This window comes from Pyrus communis, chromosome 13 (genome assembly GCF_963583255.1).
Source record: "Pyrus communis chromosome 13, drPyrComm1.1, whole genome shotgun sequence".
NCBI classification, from domain to species: Eukaryota; Viridiplantae; Streptophyta; class Magnoliopsida; order Rosales; family Rosaceae; genus Pyrus; species Pyrus communis.
The window spans coordinates 20,221,367-20,239,742 of NC_084815.1; the positions used below are offsets into that span (position 1 = coordinate 20,221,367).

General features: G+C 36.9%; 3 protein-coding genes across 3 annotated transcripts; all 3 read left to right on the forward strand.

Moving 5' to 3' along the window:
• Positions 1-441: 441 nt before the first annotated feature.
• On the forward strand, positions 442-4,197 carry LOC137712573 (uncharacterized). Its single transcript, XM_068451665.1, has 12 exons — positions 442-812; positions 1,003-1,131; positions 1,226-1,318; positions 1,448-1,527; positions 1,941-2,054; positions 2,319-2,392; positions 2,518-2,594; positions 2,837-2,920; positions 3,008-3,100; positions 3,211-3,318; positions 3,431-3,502; positions 3,614-4,197. Exons 1-12 carry the CDS (start codon positions 498-500, stop codon positions 4,040-4,042), a joined length of 1,668 nt encoding a protein of 555 aa, XP_068307766.1. The 5' UTR covers positions 442-497; the 3' UTR covers positions 4,043-4,197.
• A 238-nt stretch (positions 4,198-4,435) lies between these two features.
• On the forward strand, positions 4,436-6,661 carry LOC137712324 (uncharacterized). Its single transcript, XM_068451424.1, has 5 exons — positions 4,436-4,924; positions 5,385-5,729; positions 5,901-5,979; positions 6,296-6,389; positions 6,478-6,661. Exons 1-5 carry the CDS (start codon positions 4,436-4,438, stop codon positions 6,539-6,541), a joined length of 1,071 nt encoding a protein of 356 aa, XP_068307525.1. The 3' UTR covers positions 6,542-6,661.
• A 975-nt stretch (positions 6,662-7,636) lies between these two features.
• Positions 7,637-18,116, forward strand: LOC137712325 (probable inactive purple acid phosphatase 27). The gene is made up of 12 exons (XM_068451425.1): positions 7,637-7,925; positions 8,045-8,116; positions 9,216-9,580; positions 15,030-15,176; positions 15,329-15,421; positions 15,535-15,664; positions 15,799-15,880; positions 15,966-16,098; positions 16,256-16,461; positions 16,549-16,674; positions 16,783-17,092; positions 17,448-18,116. The coding sequence occupies exons 1-12, from the start codon at positions 7,637-7,639 to the stop codon at positions 17,751-17,753; spliced, it is 2,259 nt and encodes a 752-aa protein (XP_068307526.1). The 3' UTR covers positions 17,754-18,116.
• Positions 18,117-18,376: the final 260 nt, after the last annotated feature.

Below are 18,376 nucleotides of genomic sequence, written 5' to 3' on the forward strand. Positions count from 1 at the left end.
ATCACAACAAAATTTACATTATTATCTATAATTATTACAACTACAATTAAACTCAATTAACGTAGTAAATGTCATTTTAGTCATTTCACACATTTTAAACACACATTTTGTAGAGCTAACTTCATTTTAGTATTTTTAATTTTCACATAAAAAAAGTTATTTTTCATATAGAAAAGGTTTGTTTTAGGGAAATTGGAGGCTTTAATTTTCTACCAAACCTCAGCTCCAATTGTTATTGAGGCAAAAGTTTCTCTCTTTTGAAGTCCTTTCACAAATACAAAAATTATTGTGGTGCTTTTTCTAATTACGAAGAAATTACAGAGTCCACGTGGCGTCTTCCATCGCACGCAAAACCCTATATTTGCAAGCGGCTCTCAGCCGTTTCAGAAATCAAAACCACCGAAAACTCCATCGGTGTCAGCTCAGCGCCCTCCATCCCTCCATCCCTCGATTGCTTCCTCTGCAAAAACCCACAAAAATTAGTAAACCAATCGCAAATGGCGCCCGTTGAAGAAATAGCAGACAAGGAGAAAGCAGCTCCCGAGGCAAAACCAGAAGCGGAGGAGGAAGAAGAAGTGGAAGAAGACGAAGAGGATGAGGAGCTTTGGACGTCGGACTCCGACGTCGGAGATGCGTTGGACTATTTGGACTCCAAGGACGACGACAGAGGAGTAGAAGGCGGCTTCACCATCAATTCACGGCGGCCCAATGCCCACGGCGGTCTTCACTCCCGCCCTGCTTCCTCGACCCTTCAACCTCTCGCTAATCGCAACCAGAAGTTCACCACCCACATCCGAGCTTCGCCTCTGGAGGTACAAATTTTGCAAATTTAACACTGAAATTTTAATTGGGTTTGTTCTTCCTGCTGTTGTAATTGTATGTAAGACTTAGAATTTAAAGCGGATTTCAATTGTAAAATTGTTTGGTTGCAAGTCTGTTTATTGTTTGGTGCTGATTTTCTTGCAAAGTTGACGTCTTTTGTTTCGGGTTTTGCGGGTGTAGGAGTGGGAAGGGAGGTTCAACGTTGGAATGTCCAACTCCGTGACCACTGCCATTCGGGGTAGTGTTCGGGACATGGCCATTGGCAGAACGAAAACTACTGAGAAAGCGGACCGTGCCACTGTTGAGCAGGTGAAAGACAGCATTTTCCATTCATGGGTTTTCTTTAATCATTCCAATTATGTGTTTTAGCTCATTAGTTTTAGTGATTGTGTGTTTTCATTAGGCCATCGATCCTAGAACTCGGATGGTTTTGTTCAAAATGTTGAATAGTGGCGTGTTTCATGATATCAATGGCTGCATTTCTACCGGGAAAGAAGTACGTATTGAGTTACTCATATTTTCACCTCTAATTTATTGACTTGGTATTGATCTTGCTGCAGTGAATCGGTGATGATAACTGCTTAATTTAGTTTTGATCGTGGAATTGTTTTTTCTTCTTGAACAGGCAAACGTGTATCACGCAACAAAATCTGATGGCCAGGAAATGGCGATCAAAGTGTTCAAAACATCTATTCTGGTTTTCAAGTAAGCTTTCTGTGACACTTTGAGCTTGTTCCAATGGCTAATTGACAGTTTAACAAAGTCAGATTGTTATTAGGTTGAACAATATAAGCTCAACAAATATGAGAAATTTCTTTGGGGCATAGAAATATATACTGCTCATTGCTACCAAATCTTCTAAACTTTATCTTTCTTTGCTTTATCATGTAGATGTGTGATGTTTCTTTCGAGTTTATTTTTAAATCCTTATTTTTTCTGAAGTTGTTATCTTGTTGTCTTTGATAAGTATAACAAGTTAGCCATGTAATCATAGACCATGCAGAAGAATATTTTTCAGTTCCGAGGACAACCAGTTAGTGTGCTGAATTTTCCGTACTTGTGTTTATAGCAATAGATTTATAATGTATCTTACTTGTTTGCCGGCCAAAAAACTTCAGGGACAGGGATAGATACGTACAAGGGGATTACCGATTCAGACATGGATATTGCAAGCGCAATCCTAGGAAAATGGTGCAGACTTGGGCTGAGAAAGAAATGAGGAATTTAAAGAGGTAAGACAAACACAACTTTAAATATGAGTACAATTAAGTCTTTGGTAAGTAGCAGCACTAATTTAACCTTGTTTAAATCTGCATATGAGTACTATCTTCACTTTGTGTCTAATAAGTACATATGTGGAAATACAAAGGAAGTGTCTATCCATTTTGCACAATGGTTCTAGCTTAAGTTTATGTAAAAATTCCGCTTCAGTCCTATTAATTTATAAAGCTGGTTTTGTCGTGCTAATGAATGTGAGGTGGTCTGCGAAAATGCAGGCTAAAGGACAATGGAATTAGGTGCCCATCTACAGTTATTTTAAGACTTCATGTTCTGGTCATGGAATTCATAGGTATCTCTAATTTTAATGGACATATATTCTGACGGAATTGAAATATCAATTTGATTTGGTTTTATTGATTATATAAAAAAATACTTTCTGCTTAGAGTAGCTTTGATTAATGTAATCTATTACAGGGAAGTCGGGTTGGGCAGCACCTCGTCTAAAGGATGCTGCATTATCACTAGACAAGCTACGAGAAGGTTATATGGAGGTGTGCCAAAATCTTTCATATGAAAATATTTTTTTGTGATAATAATTTAAATACAAGAACCTGTTGGTCAAGATAGTTCTACTGGGACATGTGCACATGCACTTAGATTTGTTTTTGGATTGTATACGAATGTCACTATTGGGAAACTTTTAAATGAACGAATTTTATGCTAGCAAAAATGTTTTTTTTGTATTTGATAATTTCTTTGGGTACTGGAGTGACGCCGTAGTATTTTCTGCCAGATGATTATTGCTATGCGAACAATGTATCAGAAGAGCAAACTGGTGCATGGAGACCTTAGTGAATACAACATACTTTACTTTGAGGTGAGTTGCTACAAACCACTTTGAAGTTTGAGCTTATTGCACATGATAGTGTGCTATGTTCTTATGTCTTCCCTTCCTCTTTGGCAGGGCCACTTGTACATTATTGATGTTTCTCAAGCAGTTGATCTGGACCACCCTCATGCCCTTGATTTCCTACGTGAAGATTGTGTCCATGTATCTGTAAGTTCTTCATGCGGAAGTCACTTTCTAAAGTTCTGCTTTCATTGCTTATGAAAAATACAAGTAATGCACTCACTGCTGTGAGCTTATCAAGCGTTTGGTGGCTACAGGATTTCTTTAAAAAACATGGTGTGGCTGTTATGACAATTCGAGAGCTCTTTGATTTTATAGTTGATCCAACTATTGCTGATGATGCAGTGGAGAGTTATCTCGATATGGTTTGATTCCGTCCATTTTGGTCTTAAATATTAAAGAATTTAGGTTCCTATACACTACAAATAAATAGATGAATAACTTAAGTGAGATCTCTGTTTGACTGGCTAACTTCAGGTACAACAAAAGGTTACGGCAAGAGGAGATATATCTGCAGAGGAGGAAATTGCAGACTCTGTATTTGTACAGGTGGTGACAATGTAACTGTGTTTATTGAATGCCTTTGACTTCGCATATTTGCGTGATTGTGGGCACCCGAACTTTTGGGACATTGATTTGTGTTTCTTCGCTTCTTTCCAGTCGTACATTCCAAAGACATTAGATGACGTGAAGAATGCTGAGCGGGATGTAATACGGTTAACTAGCGGAGAGGACACTGGAGACATGTACTATAAAACTATTACAGGATTGAAGGAGGCTCTTCCTCAAGGTCAACCAGATTCATCTGAGAAAGGGCAGAAACAGGATGATGCTACTTCTGTAGCAGATCCCTCTGCAAATCCCGAAACTGAATCTGACTCTGACACAGATGACGACAACTCAAGTGACTCGGAAGGGCGGAGCTCCTCTTCCGAAACCAAGGCACAGGATCCTCTCGAAAAGAAAGCTGCTAGGAAAGAGAACAAGAAGAAAGTGAAGGAAGAGAAGAGGGAAGCTCGGAAAACTAAAGTGCCGAAGGCTCTGAAGAAACGAAAGAAAAAGATAGCCAAAGCACACAAGACCAGGTAGTTCTGCTTGGGATAACTATAGAGCAATGGATGCTAGAAATTTTTTTGGTAGGAATTAAATTAAGAAAATTGCTTAATTTGTACTCTTTTTCTTTTTCCCTTGAACTACATGTACTTTTGATATATGAGATATATAATCTTATTTTTGAGTTTGCATGTCATTGTACTATAAAATTGTATTATCAACATACGACGTCACGGTTGATATAGTTTCTCGTCTCTCACACACAATCATAACAGCATCTAACGGTTGGTCTTCTAGTCAACGTAATGGGTGGTTTAAAATTAATACAATTTTTAAACTGGGTTTAAAAAGCTAAAACAAAAATCCTCGCGGTCCATTTTAACAACTCAGCTCCATTATTGGGGTTAAAATGTAATTAATCCAAAATAAATGTTACACATTTGTGTTGCTAAACCACCATCTCGAAAACGACGTCGTTGCTGCCCCCTTGTTTTAATTGTATCAGCAGTTCACAGAAAGCTGCAAAATTCGCAGCACTGTCAGCTTTCCGCTCTCTCCTCCTCCTCCTTCGCGGGGAGCAAAATGTCGAACTCCGGAGACCAAACCCTAGCCGCGACACCACCAGCACCACCGCCAGCGGCAACCGAAGAAGAAGAAGCGGTGGCAGAACAGAGAGTCTCCGACAACGCCAGCGAGCAGTCCTCCCAGGAATGGGAGACCATGGCCCGAGCTTGGCTCTGCTCGTTCCCCGAGGCCAAAGCTGTCTCCATGGACGAGGTCGAAGCCTGGATCGACTCCAACTTCGATTTCATACCCCAAGGCATCAAGTCCATGCCCCGCGGCGACCTCTGCCACCGCCTCATTGCTATCCAGAATTGCATGCGACTCCCCAACCAGGACCCACATTCTCCAATTCAGGTTTAATTTTGTTAAATTTTCCTAAAAGAAAATTGGGTTTTTGTTAAAGGTCCAATCTTTGTGTGATTAAGCTAATTGGGATTAGATGAGATTTTTAGGCAAATTAGTGAAAGTTTTAGGTGCCTTCTGGCAGATTACTATTTTCGACTATAAACCCTTGATAAAATTACAGTTTAGGGAAAAACACTTCGAACCCAATACTTTAGAAAAATACTTTTCTTGCTTTCCAATGGAGAAAGGTAACAGCGGAATTTCGCAACTAAGAATCAATTAGAGCCTGACAAGTAGATAGTTGGGGAGTTCTTTTCTCCAATTAAGCTCTTATGTTTCTGTAAAACTTATTGTCGTCATTGGTGTTTTTGCTAATTTACTAATGGAGTTTGGGAAATACACCATTGATGTTTGAATTGGTAATATTGTGCCGATGTTTTGACATGGTTTCTGTAATGTTAAATGGCAGGAAGGAAAGGAAGAAAACCAGGGTGATATTCCACATGCTCGATTTAAGCGCACCGATCAATGGAGACCGGCTTATATTTGGTTAGAATCGTTGGAGAAAGATGACGTGGTTAAGTCCAAGGATATAGCCGACTGGCTAACTGAGAACCCGGACATCCAAGCAGAGTTGTGCTCTAGGCATTCTAAGTATCATTTGATGCACTATATCAAGAAGTGCCATATGAAGATACTGAAGAGGCGGGAAAAGAAGAAGGTAGTGGATACTTCTTGTTTTAGCTCAATTAGCCTAGAAAATTCCAAGCGTCTGTCTGAAGATGCAGTTGCTTCTTCGATATGGACCACATCAGTAAGATTTTTTTTGTTTTTTTTGGGTCTCAGTAGTTTTTATTTTTTGTAACGGAGGATGCATCCACTTGGTGATCATAATCTATCAAAAGTTTCCGTTGACTGCTATTTATTTCTGAGTGCTGTTTGGATGGATTACAATTTACATGGTTATATTGCGCGTGTTGAACAGGGTATCAAGCAGCCTGACAAACCAGCCTCTCTAAAGGTTCACAAAGACGTGGTGATGAAACAACAAGCTTCGCTGCCATGTATGTAACATTTTCTTTATAATCTGTGGAATATTTGAAAGCCATTCTGAATGGAATGACCGGTGTGCTTTTGTCTTTTCAACAACATTCTCTAGTTTGGTTGCATTACAGAGAATGGAGCCATCACCTAAAATTGAGAAACAAATAAGTTGAAGTCCTTGAAGTCACGAGACCGAAAACTGTTTAATGAACCGAATAAACTCAGTTTAAAGGCTATAAATAGCCATATGGATTTAAAGTTCTATATAAGATGTTGCATTTTTCCTTCTTAATTTTGTCATTTGACTCAATTCTGTTGGTTCGACCGGCTTCCCAGCTCCACTCTCTGTATGCAATGCATTGATCAATGCACCTAAAGATGGTGATGCATATGTGATGAAACGAAAGGAAGCAATCCAGAAATATGAGATGTAAGTCAACGGTTGATGTTTTCTGCTACATTTTATGCTCCAGAACACATTTCTGCTTGTTTTACTTATTATGTACATGTAATTTCAGATTAGTGGAGCTGGAGAAGCTGCTTGCCCCCACCTTTTTAAGGCGTGAAGTTGCAAACAAATGAAGGGATTATGAAATACCAGAGTCGCTCCTATGTCCTGCCCGCGCATTTGTAGTTCTGTAATGTAGAAAGAGCTTTGCTAACTCGTTACTAGTTTTGCGCTTTTAACTGATCCGAATGATATATAATTAGGGAAATATATAATCTAGGAGAATATGCTATGTTGCAAGAGAAGATTAGCTAAATGATATATAATTATAACTACACTAAGGGGTGAGGAAGTGGGTTAAACTTCACAATGACTAGTAATAGTAATTTAGATCGAATTCATTTTTGACGTAAATCGAATTTAAGACCTCTCACTTCCATTACTCAATCCAATGTCAAATTTCTCGTTAAGAGTAAAGCATTATTTATTTTCAAAGAATTGTGTGAAGTCAAACCGATTAAGTATGAGGGGTACACTAATCAGAATAATTTGAATTCAAAACACGATTGTATTTAACAGATTAACAACTCTAAAAACGTAGGCACTTATCCACGTTTGTGAAATGAATTTGAAATCAGAAAACAATTGTATTTAATAGATTAACAACTCTAAAAACATACACTTATCCATGTTTGTGAAATGCCCTCATCTATGAGCCTCTCATGCTTGCCTTTTTTCCGATTTACCTTCCCTTCTCTCTCCTCCTCTAGATCTACCCTTTCCCTCTATCCAGTATCACGCCATGCCCTTTAACCCGCCATTCCCCTAGTCTTCCTAACCATCTCCACCCCCGCAATCATTTCTCTCTCCTCAGTGAAAGCAACCTAGACCTCTTGATAATCGGTGGAAATTCATTTTGTCGATCTCTGTTTTTCTTCTTCTGCCTCGATTGTTGATGCAGATGGTTGCGGCCTCGTAACCCATCTGAGATAATTTGGTAATTCTTCCCAAATTTATGTAATTTTCCACAATTTTGTTAATTTGTACCTGCAAATCTCTAGGGTTGTCTGTGTTCTTGATTTTCTGGGTATCCTAGCATTTGATATGTCGGGAGATTGTGTCAAATTTGTATATGTTGGGTATGCGTTGTGTCAACATTTCTAGAGGTGTAGTGCTTGTTATTGGATGATGTTGGTTCTCTGCCTTCTCAATCCATATTATTTTTAAACATGAATATAGTTGTGTGGAATTCTAGAGGATTTGGCTGCACCAAATTTCAGAATAATGTTACTAATTTAAAGCAGAACCACAAATTGGACAGTCTTGCAATTTGTGAGCCTAGAATTAGTGGTATTAGAGCCCTTTTTGTGGCCAAATCGCTGGGCTTTCCTTCGTTTGAAATAGTGGATGCTAATGGGTTCTCTGGAGGGTTATGGCTTCTTTGGGATAACAGTAAAGTTCATGTTGATATTATTGGCACCACTGATCAATCCATCTCAGTTTGTGTGAGGGGAGCTGGTTATAACCCTTGGTTGTTTACGTTTATTTATGCTAGCCCTTGTATTGCGAAGATAAGAAAATTGTGGGATTACCTTAGTGGTGTAGCTGACTGCCACCAAATGTCATGGATGCTCTAGTTGAGCCCATGAAAAGATGGAATGTTCATGTCTTAAAGCAGAAGAAGAAGAAGCTCCTTGGACGCATTGCTGGTATCCATAAAGCACTACGTAGAGGCCCAAACAATTTTCTTCTCAACTTGGAACAAGAATTAATTTCAGAGTTCAACGAAATTATAAATCAGGAAGTTGTCTTCTGGCATCAAAAGTCTAGATTGAAATGGTTACAAGACGATGAACTTAATGCTAAATTTTTCCATCTTATCACAATTGTGAGAAGAAGGAGAAATTGAATTGAGGGACTAAAGAATGATCATGGTGATTGAATTGTAGACCATGATGAACTGAAAAGTCTTGCTGTGGAGTCCTTTCAGACACTATTCTTTCATGGCAATGGTCTTGACATGTTAATTCTCCACCTAAACTTTTTCCTTCTATTCATTTGGATGATATTGGATCACTTAATAGAGAGATTGACCCCTGCGGAAGTTAAGTATAGCCTTTTTCAGTATTGGAGGTACTAAAGCACCGGGTATCAATGGGTTTCTTGCTTGCTTTTATCAAGCTCAATGGGGCAGATGTGCAAGTGATATTGTTGATATGGTTAAAACAACATTTCAAATTCATAAATTGCCTCATGGTTTGAATAGTACATTAATTTCTCTTGTGCCTAAAATTGAGAACCCTCAAAGGATGAGGATCATGCCTCTTCTCCCTGGATTGATAAGCCCAAATCAAGCTCGCTTTGTGCTTGACAGACATATAACGGATAATATTCTCATTGCACAAAAGATTCTTTATAAGTTTAGAAAGTCCAAGGGTAAGAAAGGTTTTTTAGCTTGGAAATTTGATTTGTCCAAGGCTTATGACCGCTTAAACTGGAGCTTTATCAGTGGTGAGCTCTATGAGATTGGCCTGCCTGAAAGTTTGATTCATCTTATCATGGACTTCATATCCTCTATTAATTACCAGGTCTGTGTTAATGGTGAATTAACTAAGAGCTTTACGCCTAGTAATGGTATCAGACAATAGGATCATTTGTCCCCTTCTATTTTTGTACTTTGTGTTGAGAAGTTGTCACACATTATTACTAATGAAGTCAATTCTGGTGAGTGAAAACTTGTTAAAGCTTCTTAGTTTGGTCCCGGCGCCTTTCATTTTTTCTTCATAGATGATCTTATGCTCTTTGCAGATGCAACACCAAAACAATCTAGGGTGATGAAGAGATGTATTTACAAATTCTTCCTAGCATCTGGCCAAGCAGTCAACCTTGAGAACTCTGTGTTGTATTGTTCTCCTAATACTTGTGCAAACGAGGCTAGAGAAATCAGTGCTATTTGTGGATCTCCTCTATCTGATGATCTTGGAAATTATTTGGGGATGCCATTGATCCAATGTAGAGTCTCTAAGTCAACTTTTAAAGGTGTGATTGATAAAGTTCAGAGTAGACTTTCTTCTTGGAAGAGTAATATCCTTTCAATGGCTAGAAGAGCCACCTTAATCCAAGCAGTCGCCTCTGCTATACTAGTGTTTGCTATGCAAACCACTAAGCTTCCGGTTAGTGTATGCAAGCATTTGGATAAGTTGAACAGAAACTTCTTTTGGGGGTACTCTCAATAGAAAAAAAAAATTCATTTATGTCAATGGAACCTTGTTTGTAGGCCCAAGTGCGTTGGAGGTGTGGGATAAAAGAAAACGACAGAGATGAACTAAGCTTTGTTGGCTAAAATTGGATGGAGAATTCATGCTAAGGATACATGTCTTTGGGCGAAAATCTATGAGACGAAATACTTGCAAGGGAACTTTATTTTGGATACTAAATTACATGAGAAGTCTGATTGCTCTTACACTTTGAAAGGAATTCTTTATGGAACTGACTTGTTGCACAAAGGAATGACATGGAGAATTGGAAAAGGTGATGGTGTCAAGTTTGGAAAGACCCTTGGGTGTTGAATGATCCTTTTATTAATTATATTGATGCTTCTAACTTTCCTGAGGAGGATTTTCCAATCTCTTCTTTCTTTCGGGATAGTTGGGATGTCAGTTAGCTAAGATCTGCTCTTCTAGAAAACTTGGTCCAAAAAATTATCAGTTGGCCTGCTGGGACTATTGGTGCTAGAGAGGACAAACTTATATGGAGATGCACTTCAAATGGAACTTTCACCGTAAAGACTACCTATAATGTGTTGTATGATTGTGCTATGTATTAGTTTGTTTGGGTGTCTTCAACCCCTATATTCACCAAAAACAAAAAAACATAAATTAATTTCGTGGGCGCTGGGACTATTGGTGCTAGAGAGGATAAACTTATATGGAGATGCACTTCAAATAGAACTTTCACCGTAAAGGCTGCCTAAAATGTGTTATATGATTGTGCTATCTATTAGTTTGTTTGGGTGTCTTCACCCCCTATATTCACCAAAAAAAAAAACATAAATTAATTTCGTGGGCCTAAGCTTCTTAAACCATATTTGAACTCCAGTCTACAGCATCGTCTCACAAAATATGCTGTGATCAATTTACATATTAATATTTGATTACGTTTTCCTTTTTTGCATAAAGAATTAATTTATTGTGCCTATTTGCAGTAAAGATAAGATATCCTGTCTGGAATTATATAAATGAGGAAAATAAAATGCGAGTCACGTGACCTATATCTTTATGGTGGAACTGAACCATCTGACCTAGACATTATCTGCATTTCCCATCTGTACAAGATATTTGGGATTCGACCAAAAATATATTAGGTATGGATACACGTAAGAATACTGTTATTCATACCATGTTTATGTAACATATTTTCATATCATCTTAGGTGGTAATTGATGTGGATAGCCACATCATTTGAATTAATCAGATTTTTAAATTTAGTTTATTATTTAATAAACTAATAATTAAAAAAAAAACTAGTTAATCAAATGATGATTGTGGTATACGAGGAGTCTTTTTCCTTCATCTCCTTGGGTTTTGCAAATTTTTCAAATAATGTAGTTGTCCACATCAAATGTCACTTAAGGTGATATATAAATGTGATATAAAAACATGGTATGAAGAACATTACTCTACATGTAAACAATATGAATTTGAATTATTTTGATGGGAAATACCAAGGAAACTCTCTTAAGTGTGAGAATTTTTTATGAACTCTCTATCACATCATGTCTTTGGCGTAATTCTTGTGCCAACATCATAAAACCTTATGCCAGAATCATGAAGTGGTGTATAATTTATAGAGAATCCCACTTTGAGAAAGTTTCCTTAATATTTCTCTTATTTTAATTATTGAGTTTCATGCGTTACTAAAATATATGTAAGAAAATCATTTCACTCTTTAAGTTTGTCTTGTGTTTATTTACAGATGATCCTTAAAAATCTTGATCAACAAAGAGACTAGTCGATCTGATTCGCTCTCACCTCTAGCGCGTTAGTATTACTATGGGCCCACTTTTAAATTTATAGGGTAATGTAGTCCCATACTCTTTATTTATTGGTGTTGTTTTTACTTCCAAATGGTACACAAAGAAAGGTTATCACTAATCACTAATCAAAGATGGAAAAGGAGTTCACTAATTAATTGTTTTGTTGGTCATACCTTGCTGTAAAGATAATCTCTCCACGAGAGCGACGGGTACGTGGATGTTTTAAGATTTGAAATGTTTCAGATGGTGTATTAATCGTAGCTTCTTTTGTTTGTATGCTTTACAAAAAATAATAAAAAAGATGGAGGATATTGTGTCTTTGAATTATCAATCGTCCCTTCCCTAGAATTGAAAATCATTGTAGAGATTTGGAGATCAATCTTTGGGAATCAATGCAAATAAAAAATATTATTATTGTTATTATTATTGTCGTCGTCCTCGTCGTTGTTATTATTATTATTATTATTATTAGGCTAATGTTAAGAAGATCAAATTTCTAAATTAAATTTTGTAAATCAAATGACATGGATGTTGATAATTGGATTATTATTTAAATGTTGATTAACATACTTATTTCTTTTTGGTGATCTATAATTTGATCTGTAAATTTAATTTAAAATTTTAATTTCCCTAATATTGTCATTATTATTATTATTGTTGTTGTTGTAAATTGTAGATTGCTTTAGTGAGTCCGACTTTCTTTTCGAACCCACTACTTTCCGGATACAAACCGTCTTCTTTACTTTTTATCTAGTTTAGATTAGTTGTACTCGTATCACTTATAAAAAATAAAAAATTGTCACTATTTAGGGCACTATTCTCATGTTCATTGACATGAAATGAGTTGGAATTGATACTAAAACTAGGGAGAGGGATTTTCATATATATATTTTTCTTTTATAAATTTCTCTTTAATCCTAGTTGTGATTTCGTCTTATTTATTCAATCTGATAGTCGTAAATAAAAAGAGATGTGTGTAAAAAATTAAAATAGGTGTGTGAAAATCATTTCCCTAAACTTATTTCGTTTCATAACCTATCTTATGTATGATATGGGTGCAACTTGGGCAAGATGGCCGGGTTAGACGGTCAACTCAACCCTAACCCAACATTCACAATCTCGATTTGGGTTAAGTTCGGGTTCATGCGGGTTTATTCGAGTTCCGGTTATTGGGTTCGAGCTTACTTAGTTTGCGTTTGGGTTTGCCCAAATTTATCGAGTTCAATCTTGTAACACCTTATTCTGCAAGATTTTATCAAATTTTTACTTCAACATAGATATATATTAGTTATGATTCAATTTTACAAATCATCATCCACACAAAAACTAAACTACATAGTGTGGACTTTAATGTTTCAACCATGCAAAGTTGGAATAAAATTACAAGAGAATACCAAAGTTTCACTTTCAACCAAAAGAAACAAAAAAGCAACATTATCTTTCATTGTACAAATAAAAACAATTATACTTTGCCTATATAATATGAAGCGGAATAAGTAATATGTGCATGAGAGAATTTGGGCTAGAAATCAGGTTCGGTTTGCGTTGACATGGGCAGGCAAGGAATCAACCCAACCCGACCTAATAAATGATCGGGTGAGGCCGGGTTGAGTTTTGAGCAAGTTTGTACTTCATTTTAACCCGCTCGATCATGTTTAAAACTGAATTGAGTATAAACAGATTCGGATTAACCCAACCTAAGTTGCACCCCTAATATTTGCTAACATAAGATATTGTTACCATTTCGATTCCTTGCTATCCTTGCATTTACTAACACATACAATTTTTTTTTTAAATGTGGTTCTCAATCTCATAAATGTAATTCGTAAACTAATACTTGAAAAACTAAAAATAAATTGATTAGGTAAGAATATTTGACAATTTCTCATTCTACACTAGAATAGACTTTCTCATTTCATGATTTTTCTCGTTTCAAGAGTGTTCTAATTTTCTACATTCTCACATGGTAGTATAATAGTATTTATAAATTTGCAAGAACGTTCTCGCAGCATGTCGACACCTTATGCAAATAGTTTTCATTTTCCTTGTGGTCTCTTCCTTGTTCCCTCATGCCGAAGGGCAAAGGCATCCAGATTAATCTTATAAAAGTAACATTTTCTGCTAAAAAAAACCATGTAGAAAACGTTGATGCGATTCTTAAATGAAGCCGGCCAAAGGAAAAGCCAATAAAAATTAATTTTAAAAAAATTAATAAATAAATAGCAGAAAATAGAAAATGAAGGCAAAGACAAAAAAAAAAAAAAAAATAGTGCTTTAGGTCTGCTATGAAATTGTGTATAAATATAGCCCTTAGATTTTTATAGGGTTGACTTTCAGAGGTTTAATTTAAGCCCTTAGATTTTTATAGGGTTGAGATTAAAATATTCAATTCAACATATATTCTTGGGCATTGTTGTGTGTGTTAAATTTGTGTCCACAGTTTAGGGTTCGCTTACACTTTCGGTTTGTGCTCCTCTTAATGATCTTACACTTTCAAAGAATCTAATCTTTTGGCCGTTTAATTCAAGGCACAAATGAGAGCTTCCCTCTCTTACTTATTTGATACATATATGTAGCAAATTATTCAATTCTTCTTTTATGGTATGTATCACTTAGTAGTCTAGGAGATCAATGGTTTGATCTTGTATGTAGGAATCTTTTTGCAACGGTAAAATTTTGCATCAAACTCGTACATCTGAATGAGACATAGCATTGTAGTGGGACCTAAAGTTAAGAAAAAAAAAAAAAAAAAATAGAGTTACCCGCACATATCAAACTGTTATTGACAATTAATAATATGCTCTACATTTACTGTGTTTGCTGGTGTGTTTCAAACTTTCATTACAACATAAGCATTTGAAAATCCAATTAAGGGCAGTAACGGGTTGTGTCTGGCTTATCCATTTATATTGATGTCGTGTCGTGTCAACTCAAGGGTTGATTAACTTGCAAAATGACATCAATATAAATAGTATAATCCAATAACTCATGCTATTTATCTAGAAAAGTAATATTAGTTTTTAATTTATTATTATAATATTATATGACTTTCCATAGCATCGTATAGTCATGCAAATTTCGAGGGACAAGGATTGTCTGCACTCCCACTTTTAGTGCCCTCCTTTTTGTGTGATCATGGTTAAACCACATCAACATTTTATATTACTATTTATTTTTATCTTATTATCTCTATAAAAAAAACTATATAAAATGTTGACGTGGCTTAATCGTGACCACACAAAACAAGAGGGCACAGAAGGGCACCAGAAGTGGAAGGGCAGACAATCCTTGTCCAATTCCGAATCATGTAGTCGTGCACATATTTCTTAATTGTTCTTTGTTATTTTACTACATAATCTTCTTTTTTTCTTCCACTGCGTATTTTTAGATAAAGCTTGTATATTAATTAATTAATAAAACAAGTCAAATCATGTTTATATATGGCAGTGCATCAACTTGTCCATTCACAGAAGATTACTATGAGCCATATCTATGCACAGCTCCTATCAAGGTAAATATGTTGTTACTTTACTTGGCCTTGTTGCACTTCAAATGCTCGAGAGCTATTCTCCCACTGAACTCAAATCTTGTTGCTTTATCATTTCTTGCAGTACAAGTATGCCAACCACTCCAACGCTAACTACAACAAGACAGGCAAAAACACTTTGTATTTCCGATTGATCAATCAACGGGCGGATTTCGCATTTGCATTGTTCTCCGGTGGGTTGTCAAGCGTGAGTCCATCCTTGTCTCTTCTCTTTTAGCTACTCTAGTTGCTCCAAAAAACGTTTTATATCGTTACAACATTTCGGATGTTTGAACTACTAATATTTGCGCTCAAGTGTTGTTAATTAATTCTGAGTATATGATTTTTTGTGTAATGCAGCCGAAATTAGTGGCAATTTCTAATGCTATAGTTTTCGCAAATCCGAAGGCGCCTCTTTACCCTCGTCTTGCTCTAGGGAAGCACTGGGATGAAGTACGTTTATGTCCCGGGTCATACTGATAAACTGCTCCTTTTTTTTTTTTTAAGCTATGTATGATGTACCAGTGAAACTGAGTTCCTAAAAATATTGTTTTATTCTTTTGCAGATGACAGTTACCTGGACAAGCGGTTACGATATCAGCGAAGCTGTACCGTTTGTTGAGTGGGGTTTCACGGGAGAAGCACAAAGTCGATCCCCAGCAGGGACATTGACTTTCCCTCGAGGAAGCATGTGTGGTACGAATCATATGATCAATCTAATTTCAACAAGGCTAAATTTATATATAAGGATATGTGGAAAGAGTGAGACATTGAAAAAGAAAAACAATTGTTGCGATCAATGAAGTTCTTCTTGTAATAATAATTTGCAGATGAACCGGCAAGAACAGTTGGTTGGCGCGATCCTGGTTTCTTCCACACAAGTTTTCTGAAGGATTTGTGGCCTAATTCAAAGTATGCAGCTTGAAAATCATCACATTTCATGAGAAATGTTTGTTCTGTCCTGAAGGCTTTAATATTGATTGGTTGTTTTATACAGGTACTCTTACAAGCTTGGTCATAGATTATACAATGGTTCCTATATTTGGAGCAGGACGTACAATTTTACGTCATCCCCGTATCCAGGACAGGACTCGATACAGAAGGTTGTCATATTCGGTGACATGGGAAAGGTACATTAAAGAAAACAAAAACTAGCAAGCTTGGTGGAGACGTTGGATGGACAATGAAATTTTTTTGACTAAACTTTACATGTCACATTAAGTTCTGCAAATGTAGCTGCAAAGATAATACGAAACAAAGTTTCATATTTCCTTGCACGAATTTCAGGCTGAGCGTGACGGTTCAAATGAATATGCTGATTACCAGCCCGGAGCACTCCTTACCACAGATGCACTGATCAAGGACCTGGAAAACATTGACATAGTTTTCCACATTGGAGATATGCCCTATGCCAATGGATACATCTCACAGTGGGACCAGTTCACATCTCAGGTGGAGCCCATTGCATCAGCTGTGCCCTACATGGTTGCAAGGTTTGCATTGCTTGTCCTATCCTTGCTGATGTGTTTGTTTATGTAAGTTCACATTTTTGAAACTTACATGATGATTTGCACGAACAGCGGCAATCACGAACGTGATACACCAAACACCGGAGGCTTCTATGACACGAATGATTCAGGTGGTGAATGTGGTGTGCCGGCTGAGACCATGTTTTTTGTTCCTGCTGAGAACAGAGCTAAGTTCTGGTAAATAACATCAAATGATTATGTGCCTTACTATATTGTGACTTGTTACACAAGAAAAATTTTCGGGAAGTAAGAAATGTTATTTTGTTTGTACCTGAATCTTTACAGGTATCAAACAGACTATGGAATGTTCCACTTCTGCATAGCAGACACTGAGCACGACTGGAGGGAAGGTTCTGAGCAGTACAAATTCATTGAAAAGTTCCTTGCAGCAGCTGACAGGAACAAACAGCCTTGGCTAATATTTGCCGGTCATCGCGTTCTCGGTTATTCCTCCAACTCTTGGTATGGCATGGAGGGTTCATTTGCAGAGCCTATGGGAAGAGATGACATGCAAAAGCTCTGGCAAAAGTACAAGGTGGACATTGCTTTCTATGGTCATGTCCATAACTATGAAAGAATATGCCCCATTTATCAGGTAAACAAAAGACAATAGCATTTTACTGAGAATTTCCTGCAACCTATATTTCTTTTAACAGCAATATTTCGGACAATTGAGTATTAGACGATCAGAACTACACACCAGGACCAAAACGCTAAGAAAGCAACCTACCTTCCCCTTACTTAAATGGATTAGAAGGAACCTAGCCCCTGATAGAACGCCCCGTCCCTCCAAACACCCTCATCACCCAAAATTTATTGGCCAAAGTTTATTAGGATATGTGAATGAATAACACAATGTGGATGTGATGGCACATTGAAAGATTTTATAGTTTGCCAAGTTCTGCTTAACTAATCTTGATTCTTCATCGTCTGATGCCGGTGTTTTGCAGAATCAATGCATAAACTCGGAAACATCCCACTATTCAGGGACGGTGAACGGAACAATCCATGTAGTTGTTGGAGGAGGAGGCAGCCACTTATCAGCTTTCAGCACACTGAAGACAGTTTGGAGTGTTTACCAAGATCTCGACTTTGGATACACGAAACTCACAGCATTTAACCACTCATCACTTCTGTTTGAGTACATGAAGAGCAGTGACGGCAAGGTCTATGATTCCTTCACAATCTCAAGGGATTACAGAGATGTTTTCGCATGTGTTCATGATGGCTGTGAACCAACCACTTTGGCTTCATGATCAGGTTTTATCTAATTAATTACACTATTTTCTTTTCTAATCAAGCCAATTTTTTAGCTTGGAAAAGAGAATAGCCATTTAATAGTGAAGCTAAATAAGTTGTGAATGCAAGAAGCAATTGCCAGTGCGCTTTCTGGGTATTTTCTATCATTGAATAATGAATAATTCCTATTTTCGTGTTTAAGAAGTTTCTATTAGGAAATATATCTTGTATTTCATCATCAGAATAATATTACACACTTGAGTATTTATACAAGGCACAAAACTTAGTGAGTAAGCTAACTAATCATAACAGCTGTCAAAACTAACTACAATACTATCCTCAAGTTAGACCTCTAGAGGATACAGTTACATTTTTACCCTTAATATCCCTCCTTAAACTAAACTGAGGGATCCGAAGTGCTAGTTTAGAACGAAGAAACAAGAATCTTGGTTTTGACAGTGCCTTAGTACAAATATCAGCAATTTGATCTTGAGTGCAAACGGATTGAACAATGACATATTTAGCCAAAACTTTCTCCCGAATGTAATGATAATCAATTTCAACATGCTTGGTCCGAGCATGAAAAATTGGATTTTTGGCAGGTGAAATGGCTGAAACATTGTCACACCAAAGTTGATGA

What these genes read in the sequence shown, in the direction of transcription:
- LOC137712573 (XM_068451665.1), top strand. Translation starts at nt 498, where the DNA reads ATGGCGCCCGTTGAAGAAATAGCAGACAAGGAGAAAGCAGCTCCCGAG. An exon ending in TACGAGAAGGTTATATGGAG is followed by an intron (nt 2,595 to 2,836) that starts GTGTGCCAAAAT and finishes ATTTTCTGCCAG; the next exon opens with ATGATTATTGCTATGCGAAC. An exon ending in TGGAGAGTTATCTCGATATG is followed by an intron (nt 3,319 to 3,430) that starts GTTTGATTCCGT and finishes GGCTAACTTCAG; the next exon opens with GTACAACAAAAGGTTACGGC.
- LOC137712325 (XM_068451425.1), top strand. Translation starts at nt 7,637, where the DNA reads ATGAATATAGTTGTGTGGAATTCTAGAGGATTTGGCTGCACCAAATTT. An exon ending in GCTCCTTGGACGCATTGCTG is followed by an intron (nt 8,117 to 9,215) that starts GTATCCATAAAG and finishes TGCTCTTTGCAG; the next exon opens with ATGCAACACCAAAACAATCT. An exon ending in TAGGGAAGCACTGGGATGAA is followed by an intron (nt 15,422 to 15,534) that starts GTACGTTTATGT and finishes ATTCTTTTGCAG; the next exon opens with ATGACAGTTACCTGGACAAG.
- LOC137712324 (XM_068451424.1), top strand. Translation starts at nt 4,436, where the DNA reads ATGTTACACATTTGTGTTGCTAAACCACCATCTCGAAAACGACGTCGT. An exon ending in ACAACAAGCTTCGCTGCCAT is followed by an intron (nt 5,980 to 6,295) that starts GTATGTAACATT and finishes CCGGCTTCCCAG; the next exon opens with CTCCACTCTCTGTATGCAAT. An exon ending in GCAATCCAGAAATATGAGAT is followed by an intron (nt 6,390 to 6,477) that starts GTAAGTCAACGG and finishes ATGTAATTTCAG; the next exon opens with ATTAGTGGAGCTGGAGAAGC.